General features: G+C 40.6%; 1 protein-coding gene across 2 annotated transcripts in view; it reads right to left on the bottom strand.

The window, feature by feature from the left end:
• The window catches only part of SLC30A9 (solute carrier family 30 member 9), a 62,951-nt gene that overhangs the window by 44,651 nt on the left and 4,520 nt on the right, over positions 1 to 13,780 (bottom strand). For both annotated transcript variants that reach the window (XR_012904313.2, XM_075930514.2), the window contains exons 2-6: positions 12,634 to 12,789; positions 7,165 to 7,227; positions 4,993 to 5,092; positions 572 to 664; positions 88 to 170 (exon numbers count right to left, since the gene is read on the bottom strand). Coding sequence is in view for 1 of the 2 variants with exons in the window: in XM_075930514.2 (XP_075786629.2) it covers positions 88 to 170; positions 572 to 664; positions 4,993 to 5,092; positions 7,165 to 7,227; positions 12,634 to 12,789 (495 nt within the window). In the remaining variant the exon portion in view is untranslated. The remainder of the gene's footprint in view (positions 1 to 87; positions 171 to 571; positions 665 to 4,992; positions 5,093 to 7,164; positions 7,228 to 12,633; positions 12,790 to 13,780) is intronic.

Raw genomic sequence — 13,780 nt, 5'->3', positions numbered from 1 at the left:
TTAGACATCCAAACAAAGGCATGTTTTATTCTCCCAGGTGGGGCAAGAGATTGGAATTTTGTAGACATCTGAAAACACTACACTTACTTTCTCTGTATTCTATCTCTGCTTCTTTACGCCGTTTCCTCTCTCTAGCAAGAGCCTCTGGGCTTCCCCAAACTTCTAGAGACCTGCACAAAATACAAATAATTTAGAAATCCTTTTGATTCCCACACACTATATTGTATAATTGTTTGCTAAGAATGTAAAATTTTTAATTACATAACCCAAGCCTTCATTAACAATAGAGTAGCATAACAGCTTTTCAGTATTTCTCTGGAAGAAATCCACCTAGATTTATCTCACAGAATAAAATAGTTTAGGGGAAGAGTTAGATTTCCCTTTGGATATACAATGTGACCCTTCAAATTTGTACACTGTACCGAGTTACTATGATAGTGGGCACATATATATATGCACTTAGAGAAGCAGAGTACTACTGCCCTTTCAAATAGAAAGCAAATCTTTTACATGAGATAAGGTGTTAAGTAATTGAACTTATCAAATAATTTCCTTTTTAAACAATTCTTACTTTGTCTCCACATCTGATCTCAAAAACACAGTAAAAGCTTCAGTGTCCTCATGGGGGCTCCGTCGTCTGATTTTCCTCAGCTGTTCTAGATCACTAGTGAAGGATAGAAACAAATGGAAGCAACAAAAAACATGTTCATGCTACACAAAGAAGATCAAACGTATCGATCCTTAGAAAAACAAAACAAAAAAAAAACCCTATGTTCCAAAATCTACCCTAAATTCTTCCTTAACATGGCAAGTTTAAAAAAATTAACAAGAAATGGAGGTTTCCCATTTAAAACGCAATCCTGGCCTTTACAACATCCTCTAGCAAGGAGTTCCATAGGTTGACTATGTATCGTGAGAAGTAGGAATATTAATATGTCCTCATGTACACGATCAATGATGTGACCCTAGGTGCTGACAGGGGGCAGGGCTCAAACACACAATGTCAGGCTCCAGGGGCTGATGCCTTACCCATTAGGCCACAATGTGAGGCCTGGGCTCATCAGTTAACCTGCATGGTCGGTCGGACGCACACACGCACACACGCCCCACCCTACAGAGGTAGGGTAGACTTCCGATAATCTGGCACCCCAGGGGGTGTCAGATTATCGGGAGGTACTCCGGCAGGGTGCTGTGACAGGTCTGCCGGGACCTGCACTGAGTGGGGGGGTGGGGGGGTTGGCGGGAAATGGCGCGGGGAGGGGTGAACTCTCCGCCGTATTGCGGGGAGGCGGTGGAAGTCCTGCGCAGCCAGCTTGCAAGTGGTGGCAGTGGAGAGGGGGCAAGAGGCAGGCAGCTATTTAGGGTGGGTGGGAAACGCTGCCTGCCTCTCGCCCCCTCTCTGCCGCCACCTCTGGGCAGCTCCAATTGTCCGGCTGGCCGGAGCACTTCCGGGTTCCAGTTGGTGCTGGACTATCAGGAGTGCCGGACCACTGGATACCGGACAATTGGAGTTTTAATGCAGTAGGGGAGAGAGAGGTGGGAGCGAGTGCCTGTAAGTGCTATAAAAGTCACCAAATGTTCATATTTACTAAAGAGACACAAGGTGACGAGGAAATATCTTTTATTGGACCAACTTTTGCTAGTGGAATGGACAAAGTTTTCAGCATCACAGAGCTCTTCCTCAGATTTGAAGAAGTGTCTGAGCTAAAGAAAAAGTGGACATATAGTTAAGTAGAAGGATGATCTCTTATGTGGGAAGCCCTTCTGCTTAACAGTATGTCCCCCCTTATATGTGGCTCAAGACACTCAGGTTATGTTCTCCAGACTTAAGAACTCTGATGATCAGTGTAACACTGCACCCCATCTTCTTCATAGTGATACTATGACAGTCATGATATATTTTATGCAAGATAAGTCATGTTAAATGTCATCAGAAAGGTTATGAATAGCTGAATTTGTATCTGAAGTTAAACATACTCACTACATAGCTATTTCACATGTAGCTATCTTGGGCAATGCCCAGTAGGCAAAATGCTCTCGGTCTAGAAAGCTGGCTGGAAAGGGCACATGCATGTTAATGAAACATTAGGAAGAAACAATAGGTCTTAAGAGAAGTTTATCTCCCACCTGATGAGCCTCCTGTGAATGCTCCAAATAGCCAGTGGAGAGAACTGCTGTGATAAGTAATCAAGGTGCTGGATTCCATCTTGGGATGTCAGTATTTTTCCACTGACAAGCATAGGAGACAAGATTTAAACAAAGGGTTCCCGCCATATGCAAAAGCTAGGCAGGGGAAGAACAAAGACTAAACTTGGGGAAGTGTTAGATCCAGGCTAAAGGGATTTTTAGCCTGTGAATGGAATTCCTGGGGATTCCAAGGTATAAGCAAGTGTAGATTGCCAGTTAAGGATTTGCAGCCTGCTTGTATCATTTCTTATGGTGAGAATATGCTGTTCACATCCAACATATTTAGTATATCAAGGTAGATTTGCATTTTTTATTTGCTAGGTAATCTGCTTTGGTCCATTTGCTGTGCTTATAACTACAAAAGATGGATTTTAAGTGATAAAATCAAAAACGAATGTATTAATCTAAATAAAGTGTATGGAAATCAAAATTGTTGCATATTCCTTTCCACGCTAAGGGGGAAAGGGTGAATTTTATGATCTTATGCTGAACAGCTCTCTAGCCAACACAAGACGATATAACTTTGGGTTTATACTCCAGAAAAGGTGCGTGCCTGGCGGTACCCCAGTTGAAGCCTTCCCATGCAGGAGCTGGTCAAAGTGCCTGCCTGCATGCAACTGCAGTTGGGTATGTCCCTGCCTACTTCTATATATGCTGGTAAAAGAGCAGGCTAGAGAGAGCTTTGCAATGTGTCCCAGCAGTACAGTGTTACAGGGAGCCCAGGCTGGTGGGTCAAGGAGTTGAGTGGTACCCCAAATCCAGCTGGCACCTCCAAGAGAACACCTCAGACTCAAAACCTTGTCCCTTTCACCAACTGAAGATGGTCCAATAAAAGACATTATATCTCACCTACTTCTGTGTCTCATATCCCAAGAGCAACATACCACCACAAACTAGGGACATTAAATTGCGGGTAATCAGATAATTGATTAGTCGATGGAATTTCCATCGACTACTCGATTAGTCAATAAGGGAGAAATCACAGAGCTGCAGCAGGGTTAGCTCCTGGGCTGGGAGCTAACCCTGCTGCATCTCTGCCTATTAAACGTATTAAAAGCCACTAGGCTCTTAATATATTTAAAAGGCTCTTAATATATTTAAAACTGACTAGTAGTTGGGGGACCGGTTGTGAACTGGGAATCAGCTGAATCCCAGTTCACACCCAGATCCCTCCCCACTGTGCCTCTGCTTTTTGAATGTATTAAGAGCCGCCAATTGCTTTAAAAAGCAGAGGCACAGCGGAGGGACCAGGCACAAGCCAAGTCAGCTGATTCCTGGCTCACTGTCTGTACTGCTCTCTACACCTCTACCTCTTTTGCCTCCTCCCCCCCACCCCCACCAGAGACAGTGCTGGGGGGAACTGTCTTCTTAAGCCAGCTCCCCCCAGCATCAGCTCCTGCTCCCCAACCCCTCCGCCTGCCTCTCTCTGATAGGTCAACTAGTTGTTTACATCCCTACCACAAACACTGACAACTTACAGAATCTGTCTGATAATTATTAAATAAGTAAGATCACATTTAAATTGTATTGCATAAATGGAAGACATGCCAGAGATAAGTACACAAGCAACAATAAACAGTCCAGAATGTTCACTATTATCTTGACTTAATTAGATGAGAGTTAAATCTTATTCTGGAAAAATAGAGTAAGCATTTGTAAACCAATATAATACTAAGTTTGTAAAGTTTAACAGGGAGCTCTCTTTGGCTTCTTAGAGGCCTTCATATTTCAGAGATTTGCATGATTTCTAACTATTGCTACAAGGTTGTTTGTGCCCCTGTGAAAAGCTGACTGTTCCAGAGCCAGCATTTTCTCTTCAGTGACTAATAGGATTTGCAGCTTCTTGGCATGCAGATTCCACACTTTAGGGAACAGGAAGTGTAGAAGTTTTGGAGAAAAAACTTAAATGAAATTCATTTTGTTTTAATAATACACATATTGAACTATTACAATGCCCCTTGAAAATGTGTAGGAAAAAGTTTGAATCCATCAACCACTATGACTGCAATTAACTTGAAGCTTTGCCATTTTCAAATGAAACGCCAACTCAGCCTACAATTTGTGTATACAGGCAGTCCCCGAGTTACGCGGATCCGACTTATGTCGGATCCACAGTTACGAACAGGGCTTTTCTCGCCACGGAGGACGCAGCAGCGGGACGCCCAGATGCGCCACGGTCCCGCCGCCCGCGTCCTCCAGGGTGAAAAAAGCTGCTCTGCGTCTCCCTGGTCTGCTGGGGGGGGGAGCCCCCCCCCCAGCAGACCAGGGAGACGGGGAGCAAAGCTGCGGAGGATGCGGGAGGGACCACGGCGCATCTCGACGGTCCCACCACCCGCGTCTCCCTGGTCTGCTGGGGGGGGAGGGAGGGCGCAGCTAGTGCGCCCCCTCCCCCCCCCAGCAGACCAGGCTTTTCTCCCGGACGATGCCTGGGGTAGAGCAGCTGGGGCACTGCTAGGTTGGTCCCGCAGCATCGCTCCTCGGCGCTATGGGACCAACCCAGCTGCTCTGCCCAAGGCGTCCCCAAGTCAGCCGCTGCTGAAACTGACCAGTCAGCCGCTGGTCAGTTTCAGCAGCGGCTGAATCTGGACGCCAGTTCCGACTTACATACAAATTCAACTGAAGAACAAACCTACTGTCTCTATCTTGTACGTAACCCGGGGACTGCCTGTATTGGAATGCTGCCTAAACACTTCTGTCAGGATTAGTGCCACAGGGGGTTAAGCCATTCTATCCACTTCTGAAACACATATGAACAAGTCAAAAATATACAGGCAATTGTACTTGAAGTCACTTAAGCAAATGTACCTGGATTTAAGACAGAACTCGTTTATTGCTCGGACACCAGTGATGAAATTATTTTGTGTGTATTTTGGTCCATATTCTCTCTTTTTAAGAACGGCTTTAACTAAAAAAAAAAAAAAATTAAAAAAAATTTTTTTTTAAAAGAAGAAGAAAGAAAGAAAAATGGTAAATATCACCAAGTGCAATTAAAAAGACACGGAGCCTGCTACATTATATGCCCTGAAAGACAAATCAGCCTTATAAGTAAACCATGGGAAATCATGAATTTAGCCCATTAATTTAAAGGGAGATATGAAAGTTCTTCCCTTCTGCCAAGGATTCTGGGATAAAGATGTTTAGTGACAGAAGTACACAAAGGTACTTTGCAGTTTGTAGCGGACAGAAATGTTTATCATTTTCTGGACAAAATGTAAATAAGAACAATGTAATTCAATGGTTAACATTTAATATATTAAAAATTATTATGGAAACAAAAAAAATATATAAACATAAGCTCTAATCAGTCACTGATGATCAAAGACTTATAAATTAGTTTGTTATTACTGCAGATCTTTTCAAAACTAAACCAGAACTGAAAAACTGTATCCTCCATTATTTTTCAGGAAGAACGGCTCTTGCGCAAGAGGGGGGGTTTGTGCAGAAAGGAGCCAGCTACACAGCTCCTTTTTGCGCAAGAGCCTCTTGCGCAAAAAGGGCGCCTACTTTAATTATGCAAATGAAGCGCAGCAATATACTAATCTGCTCTGCATTTGAATAGGCTTTTGCGCAAGAGAGGTGCAGTGTAGACGTAGCCTAAGATTGCTTGGGCAATGGAATGGAAAAGAACATTTGTCAAATAGAGAAAATAGCTCTGGAATGTTTTATTTTTTTTCTTTCAACAAACTCTCTAGTGAGCATATGAACATCCATATTTTAGAGTATACATCAGCAACCTTTCACAAAGTACCCACTCAAATCAACATGGAAGACAAATCTAAAGAATAATTTCAGGTTGAGTTCCCAAGGAAATGTTAAAAATTTTGTGAAAAATAACCCATTAAAGATCACACAAATTGTAAGGTGAAGATTGTTCCCTTTTTAGAATTTTCAATGCTTCATTACTGCATTAAGATCTGTAACAGTAAATAGTTAGGATACTATTGTGCTTAAAGGCCTGTATAGCTCCATTGAGCTAAACATCATACAAAAACAGAGAGAGAATCCTTTCCCTGAAGGGCTTACAATTTAAAGACACAAATGCTGTGTCTTCACTAGGAAAAAGGTCTTGGTTTGCTTTAGAGTGAGTTAGCCCTCCGGTAATACAAAGTACACCTTTCCTTATGAATAATACATGCCCAAACTGATGAAGATTATGAGATATGAACACAATACACATGCAAAACATAGAGTGAAGAATTGACACAGCTTTGTTAAGTACATGTTCTGTATGTGGGGAAATGGAAGCAGCGACAGTTTATTAAGGAAGTAAAAAAAGAAAAGAGGAGGAATAGACACAGAATGTCAACTGTCTAGACCAACAGCAGAATGAATTTTGTAGGTACTGAGGAAGAGGCAAGTCTTTAAAAATTATTTAAAGGAAAATAAAGCAGCAAGAATTCAGATTTTATCAGGGAGATTTTCCCATGCATAAGGTGCAGACCATTCCTAATAGACTTGTTGCTGTTTTATACCATAACAACAGGAAGCAGCGAGAGAGGAGGGCTCGATGCTGGAAGTGAAAGAAGAGACCAAAAACCTGTTTTGCCCATGTTGAGTTTAAAATGTTAACCACACATTCATGAAGAGATGTAAGACAGGCCAAGATACTAGACTGGATAATGAGGGAGACAAATCATAAAGCTATATATCAACTGACAAACAATCAGCTTCAAATGGTAATTAAAGCCATGTTTATGGCAGCAATACAATTTCTCATTATTTGCTCCACTTCTGAGTAGCGCCATTTTCCCCAAACATTCTCTAAAATACAGACACCAAAAGTTACATGGGAATGTTTTTCCACAAATGTTTATGTAAGCCCAAGACAAGAACTACCATACACACTTCCTACTGACTGATGCGCCTCCTAATGTTCAATTATTTCCTTCAAGTCTTGTATCTTCTAAAGTTGAAAAGATACTTTAAAAGACAACTCCATACTAAGAACTATAACATTGCAACATAATATATATTTACCTTTTACTTGGATTGGCTCTTGCAATATAAGTGGTTTTTGACCTGCACTGCTAGGATCCCGTGCTGTAAAACAAAACAAAAAAACCCTCACTGCTGATACATGTAAACAATTTTAATTAAATGAGAAGAAAGAATATTTGTAATTGCCACTGGGTGGATTTGAACCTGGGACCTCAAAAGCAGAGTATAGGAGCCTCTACCCTCTTGAGCTAAAAGGCAGTGGCTCCTAGCCCATGCTGTAGAGGTCTCTTGGTCTTAACTTTTGCTGTGGTTTAGGTACCACTTGCATTTCTCAATAATCACACTAGGTGTGTGGATTACATATTGTTAGCAAGGCCAACAGAAACTTGCTTGTTAATTAAAAATTGACTATGTTTAGCTCATTGTGCAATATTTGTTAATACTCAGATCATGTGAATTTGATAATGTATAAATACACATTAAGTTACAACTGAAGAGTTGCAATCTGATATTCAACAAAGCTGTTAGCATACAATACAGTAAAAACCCCTATTTGAAAATTATCATAAATCAAAAATTTTTCAGTTGCATGTCTACAACTATGAATAAGTTTGATGCAAAATTTTACCATAAGTAATAAAAGTAATAAAAATTAAGGTTTGCAGTTACAATAAAATATTCAAAACTGTATATTTTCTGCTGACCAAAAATACCACAAATGCTTCAGTTTACAGATTAAAAGCTATCTGAAGACATGAAAACCTTTTAAAACAGAAGAGTTAAGATTCTGAAGAACAGAAACTAGAAAATAAACGCATAATAGTTTGCTTTTGGAATATGAAGATATGCTTACTCCTCATCAAAACACAGCTAATCAAAAGTTCTTTTACTACAAAGAGAATGGAACATCAACTAGCAAAAGGTAGAAATCTGTATTTCCAGATACTAGGCTCACTGCAAATTATCAACTTATAGTATCAAGTATGTTCAAAATAACCAGAAATGTTGACAGATTATTCAAATGCATGTCTGAATATTTATTCTGAAAATCACCATCTTAACTCAGTCTCATCAGAATAAAATCCTTATGATTCTAATAAATAGATCTAACATTATGTTTAGTACTATAGCATTGGATGTATGCCAGACATCTGCTATCATTAGCAAAATTAAAACTAATTTTATTGAAACTGAAGCAATTTGGAGTACTCAGAAGACCTTAAGGATTCTTCAAGTAGATCTAAGCTGCTTAATGAGAAACTCCTGACTTAACATCTGATTTGAATTATTCAAAAGTCAAATATTCTTAAAGCTTTGTCTACACAACTACTCTTAATCAAGCAAGTAGCCTTGAGATATGATAGGAACTACCAAGGTCTAATATGGTTTAAGGATGTTAAAAATTGTTTAATAGGGTAACCATGTAACTGCTGAAAATCTCGGAGGTTACACGCACTACAGGCTCTGCAGCATAAACTTAAGCAAGCTTTATACTGCAGAACCCACACTGAAACCTCTCTTACCCCCCAGACTCCTCTCCCCGGGAGAAGGCTTCACTGCCCTGCCACAGCAAAGCGCCTCTTCAGGAGCCAGCTGAGTGTAACCAATACTTTAACAGATAACCATCAGTTTATTGATTAAACAATTAATCAGTTATACTCTAACATCCCTAAAATGGTCTGACTGTATTTTCTTAGAAAGACAGAGGCAACAGTACAAAACACACAAACAAAAATGTTTATAATGTATTAACACTCATCTTCCAGAAAGTGTGTTTGGAAAAAGCCTAAAAATAACTAAGCTCTTTACTTCCTGTTGAAACACATTACCTACTCTCTGAATAGCTTGTTCAGCAGCATTTTTTTTTAAGTTCAAAATAAACAAAATACCCTTTACTGTTAATTTCTGCTCATACTTAAAGACAATGGGCACTGACAAACTATCATTCTTCATATGCACAGACAGGATTGTCTGGCATATTTGCTTCCAGTGTTTGCCAAAAGGCATCTGCCATTGTACAAATAAACTTTTTTTGTGTTCAAAATCATATCTCAGTGGCATTATTTAGTGAAAGATTAGGCTATAAACTTTCATTGGAAAAAATAATTACATATAAAATGTCAAGATTTACATTTGACTGTTCAGACAGCATTAAGTACCCTTTCAAAAAATATTACTCTGCTCTGAAGATATGACAAAAACCACAAGGAATCAGTGAAAAAGAATGGAGTATTAAAATTCAGAACTGTTGATCTCTGAGAAGCTAGAGGAAGATGATGAGATTGTTTTAAACATTAATTAATCTTCTGAATCCCCAGTCATGTTTTAACTAGTTGTCTCCTATGAGCCCTAGATTCTTTTCTGCAGTAATTCCTTCACATTTTGTATCCTTGCAATTGACTGGTCTCTCCCAAGCGTAGTACTTTGTATTTGTCCTTACTGAATTTCATCCTGTTTATTTCAGACCTTTTTTCAGTTTGTGCAGATCATTTTGAATTTAAAATCCTATCCTCCAAAGCACTTGCAGCCAACTTAGTATCATCCTCAAACTTTCATTGTTCTCTTTCTGCAATTATCTAAATCATAGATGAAGATATTAAACAGAACTGGATCCAGAACTGATCCCCGCAGAACCCGACTCGATATGCTCTTCTATCATAACTAGGAACCACTGATATAGGAACAGTTTTTTACTCACCTTATAATAGCTCCATCTAAGTTTAATTTCCCTAGTCTGTTTATGAGACAGCATCAAAAGCCTTATTAAAGTCAAGATATACCACATCTACTACTTCCCTCCATCCACAAGACTTGTTATCCTATCAAAGAAAGCTATCAGACTCGTTTGACATGACTTGTTCTTGACAAATCCATGCTGACATACTTACCACCTTATGTTTTCAAATCAATTGCTTAGTTGCTCCATTATCTTTTTGGATACTGAAGTTAAGCATCCTGCATGTTTAACACAAGTTCCACTTAGCTCACCCACATAGCCAATGTATAGGCAACTAAAAGCAACCGTCACAGAGAGTGTAATATGGAACATGTGGCCATTGGTTCAAAAGTTGATCAAAGTGGTATGATCAGCTCTTACCAGACGTCCCATGGTAGTGGGGGTTTTGTCACTGGCACAAAGATCCTAAGACCACCTTTTAAGAACCAAATTACAGAATAACCTTCCAGTAGAGAATGAAAGGAACTGATAGCTGAAAGTCAAACTAGCAGCAAACAAAACAAAAATAAACCCTCTGGCACTGAGGGACAGAAGATGGTCTAAATTGACAGGAACACTTTCTGATTAGGGTAATAACCACAATTGAACATCCCTAGTCAGAACAGAATTGATTCTGACTAATCGTGTAGTCGTTGCAATTTGTATTGACAACAAAATTAGTCAATAAGAATCACTCCGCAGAGCTGCAGTGGGGTTAGCTCCAAGAGCTGGCTCGAGCCAGGACAGAGCAGTCCCAACTCTTGCCAACTCCAGCATCCACCCGCGCTACAGCTCTGCATTTTAAACGAAGTATGAGCTGCTGGGCTCTTACTACATTTAAAATGCAGAGTCCCAGACCAGCACAAGCTAGGACTGCTTGGTCCCGGCTCCCACTGAGTCCAGCAGCCCCTGTCTGCGGTGGCCAGCCCTGTTCACCACAAACAGGGGCTGCCCCAGTACCAGACCGTTTGCAGCAAGGGCTGCTGCCAGAGCTGACTTTGCCCACAGCAAGCCCCAGCCTGCCACCAGCAGAAGCTGCATCTCAGCTGCCCGCAAGCACCATCTCCTGTCCACATCCCCGTCCCCGTTTCCACCCCCACCCCCACCGCTGCCTCTTATATGCATTGTCATACCAGAGGAGTACTAGGAAAAAAATACCTCAGATGGTCCACCTCGGACAACATAAGAGCATCACCCCATGACCTAATGATGCTCTGGAACAATAGAGGTTGAACTTCTTGCTTGTTTGGGAGGATAACAGGCTCCAAGATTAGGGAGGTAAGCAACTAGTCGAGTAGTCAACTAGTTCTTAAAAGCTGGTTCCGCCCTGCACCGTCTCTGCAAGGGGCGCGGAGGCAGAGCCTCAGCAGCCCCAGGAGCTACCCCCACTGTGGCTGTGCATTTTAAATCTAGTAAGAGCCTTTAGTAAGATTTAAAACGCAGAGCTGCAATGGTCCCAGAGACGGCAGTCTCTGCTCACACCACAACCTGGGTGTCTGGTTCCTACTACAGTGAAACCTTTGTTATCCAGCACTCTCTTAATGGGCATTGCCCGCAGCTACAATACTGTCACATCTTCAGGCGCACAGGCCTGGCTTGGTTTACCATGATTGGCTTAACAATTTTTTATTTAAGTACTAATCATTTTTAACTCAAAATAGAAATGTGAGACCAACTGCCTCACGCTACAAAACTACCAATATTAAAAACATGAGTTTTATTATTATTGTCCATTGGTTTTTCCTAGGTTGATGGGACCCTCAGATAACCAAAATTTTTAGATAACCGGAATGCTCTAAGCCCCAAGCGTGCTGGGTAACACAGATTTTACTCTACATTTAAACTTCAGAGCCACAGCGGAGATAGTTCCTGGCATGCCGGAAAAGAGCATCTCCCCTTATCGACTAATTGTGTACATAATTTAATACCTGTGGACATTGCCAGATTAACAGTTCTAGAGGGCGAAATCCTCTATACTCAGAACAAGAACTAGTTAAACAGCAGTTTAAGTTCTCACCATTTTGTCTCAAATATGAGCAGAAGAAAATACTACTAATCAGAATGTTCATTATTTATGCCAATTCAATCTTTAGTTACTTTTATAAAATCAACTGGGGCCAACCAATTTGGAAGGAGCAGACTGCTAAACTATAGAGGCATCCCATTATCTATCCCTTGAGCCATCCAATCCCTCTCCAACATTTAATATTTATTTACAAAATGAAAATGCATCTAAGTTTTTAACCTATGTTCATTCACTGGAGCTCTTGATAAACTGGAATGAAGTGTGACTATTTTCAAATTCTGCATCTTTAGCACAATACAAATTGGATCTCTCTGACGTGGGACCTGACCAGTCCCAGACAAAAGAGTCTACCAGATGAGAGGAGGTCTGGGAACAAGGAGGGGGCACCAGCCTCCATGCTGAGCTCCTATTCTCAGCCACCTGGCACTGCTGCCCTCAGGTCTTCTGGCTGTGACAGCTCCAGCTCCCAGTCATGTGTACACTGGTGCCCTGCAGGCTCCGCTGCCAGCAATCTCTGCTGTTAGGGCTCTCTGGTCCATCCTGCTGGACCACAGATGTTGCTGGAACAGAGAGTCGCAGAAACACAGAGTTCAATTCTACAATACCGTCTGTTTTTAATTATATACAGCAAACTAACAGACTTGTTTGCTGAATAAATGCTCTAATATATCTGCTCCTTTTAAATATAAAATGGGTAAGAACCCTGTCCCATACATTCATAAGCTACAGGATTACTAATATAGATACAATTGTAAAGCATGCATACCGGTTCCAGCTTTGTGCACAGTTCCTTCAGGGCCTGATACAGGGCCCCCTTTCTGACCATCAGAGGTGTAAACTCTCACTTGACTCAGTGATTGTACTGGTAGATGACTGCATGACAGTATGTAAGAAAAACCTCCACATTTCATTGAGCCTTGCCCTGAGAGGAGAAAAAAAAGTTTTACACATTCAGTGTGAGAAGAAAAGAGGGAAAATATGTCAATAAGAGTTGCTGATATTAGTTGTGAAAATTAGCTTTTAATAAATATTCACTATTTTACCTGTGTGCTCTATTTTCATAAGTTCTACACAGCTAAAACTAGTCCTTTCACCCATTTCCCAAGGTTTTTCTGTCTTACTCTCGTGTTTATTTTTAATAATAGCAAAAACATGACAGTGTATTTGTGTAAGTTTCTCTCATAGCCTAGCTCTTTGAAACACTGCTCATGAGAAAACTTAGAAGAGAATCAAACAAAAAGGTGTTAGATTAAACACTACTCTAATCATCTGCTACATAAATCCTCTTTATAACAAGCAAAATAGTTGGCAGAGGATATTAGAGTAGAATGCCAATTAGGAATGTCAATGGTTAACCATAAACATCACCCTTATCAGCCAATGCTTACCAATTAACAACTCAACTACTCTTCTTCCCTCCCACTTCCTCCCCAAGCAACCCACCACCACACCGTGCCCTCCCCATGCTGGGCCTATGGGGCTGCTTCAGCCCAGCTATTAGCAAAATAATTCTAACAGTTTTGTCCTTTCAGTCCACTTTCCACAGTTAAAAACAAATATTCTAATGGATGAAATATGCAATAGATATTGGCCTGCAATTCAGGTGTAATATCTGAACTCGGCATATCTGATAATCCAGCACCCCCTGGGTCCTAAAGGTGCCAGATTATCGGAAATGTACTGTATTGCTCTACAGCAAGATGTACATCTGAATATAAAAGCACCATACAAAAAATATAAGTTATATTAATGTTAAATTGATTCAGATCATAAAATGCCTTTAAATACCCAAAGTCAAAGTTCAATATGCTCTGCTAAACATATTGTGATGGACCCCCCATGCTTTATGAAATGAACTTATGGACACAAATATACATAACTTAAAGATGCTTTAGACAAGTTATCTCATGGGA

The sequence above is a fragment of the Pelodiscus sinensis genome, chromosome 4 (assembly GCF_052426305.1).
Source record: "Pelodiscus sinensis isolate ZL-2025 chromosome 4, ASM5242630v1, whole genome shotgun sequence".
NCBI lineage: Eukaryota > Metazoa > Chordata > Testudines > Trionychidae > Pelodiscus > Pelodiscus sinensis.
Note: the sequence above shows the minus strand (reverse complement) of the source record. Positions and strands in the feature narration are given on the sequence as shown.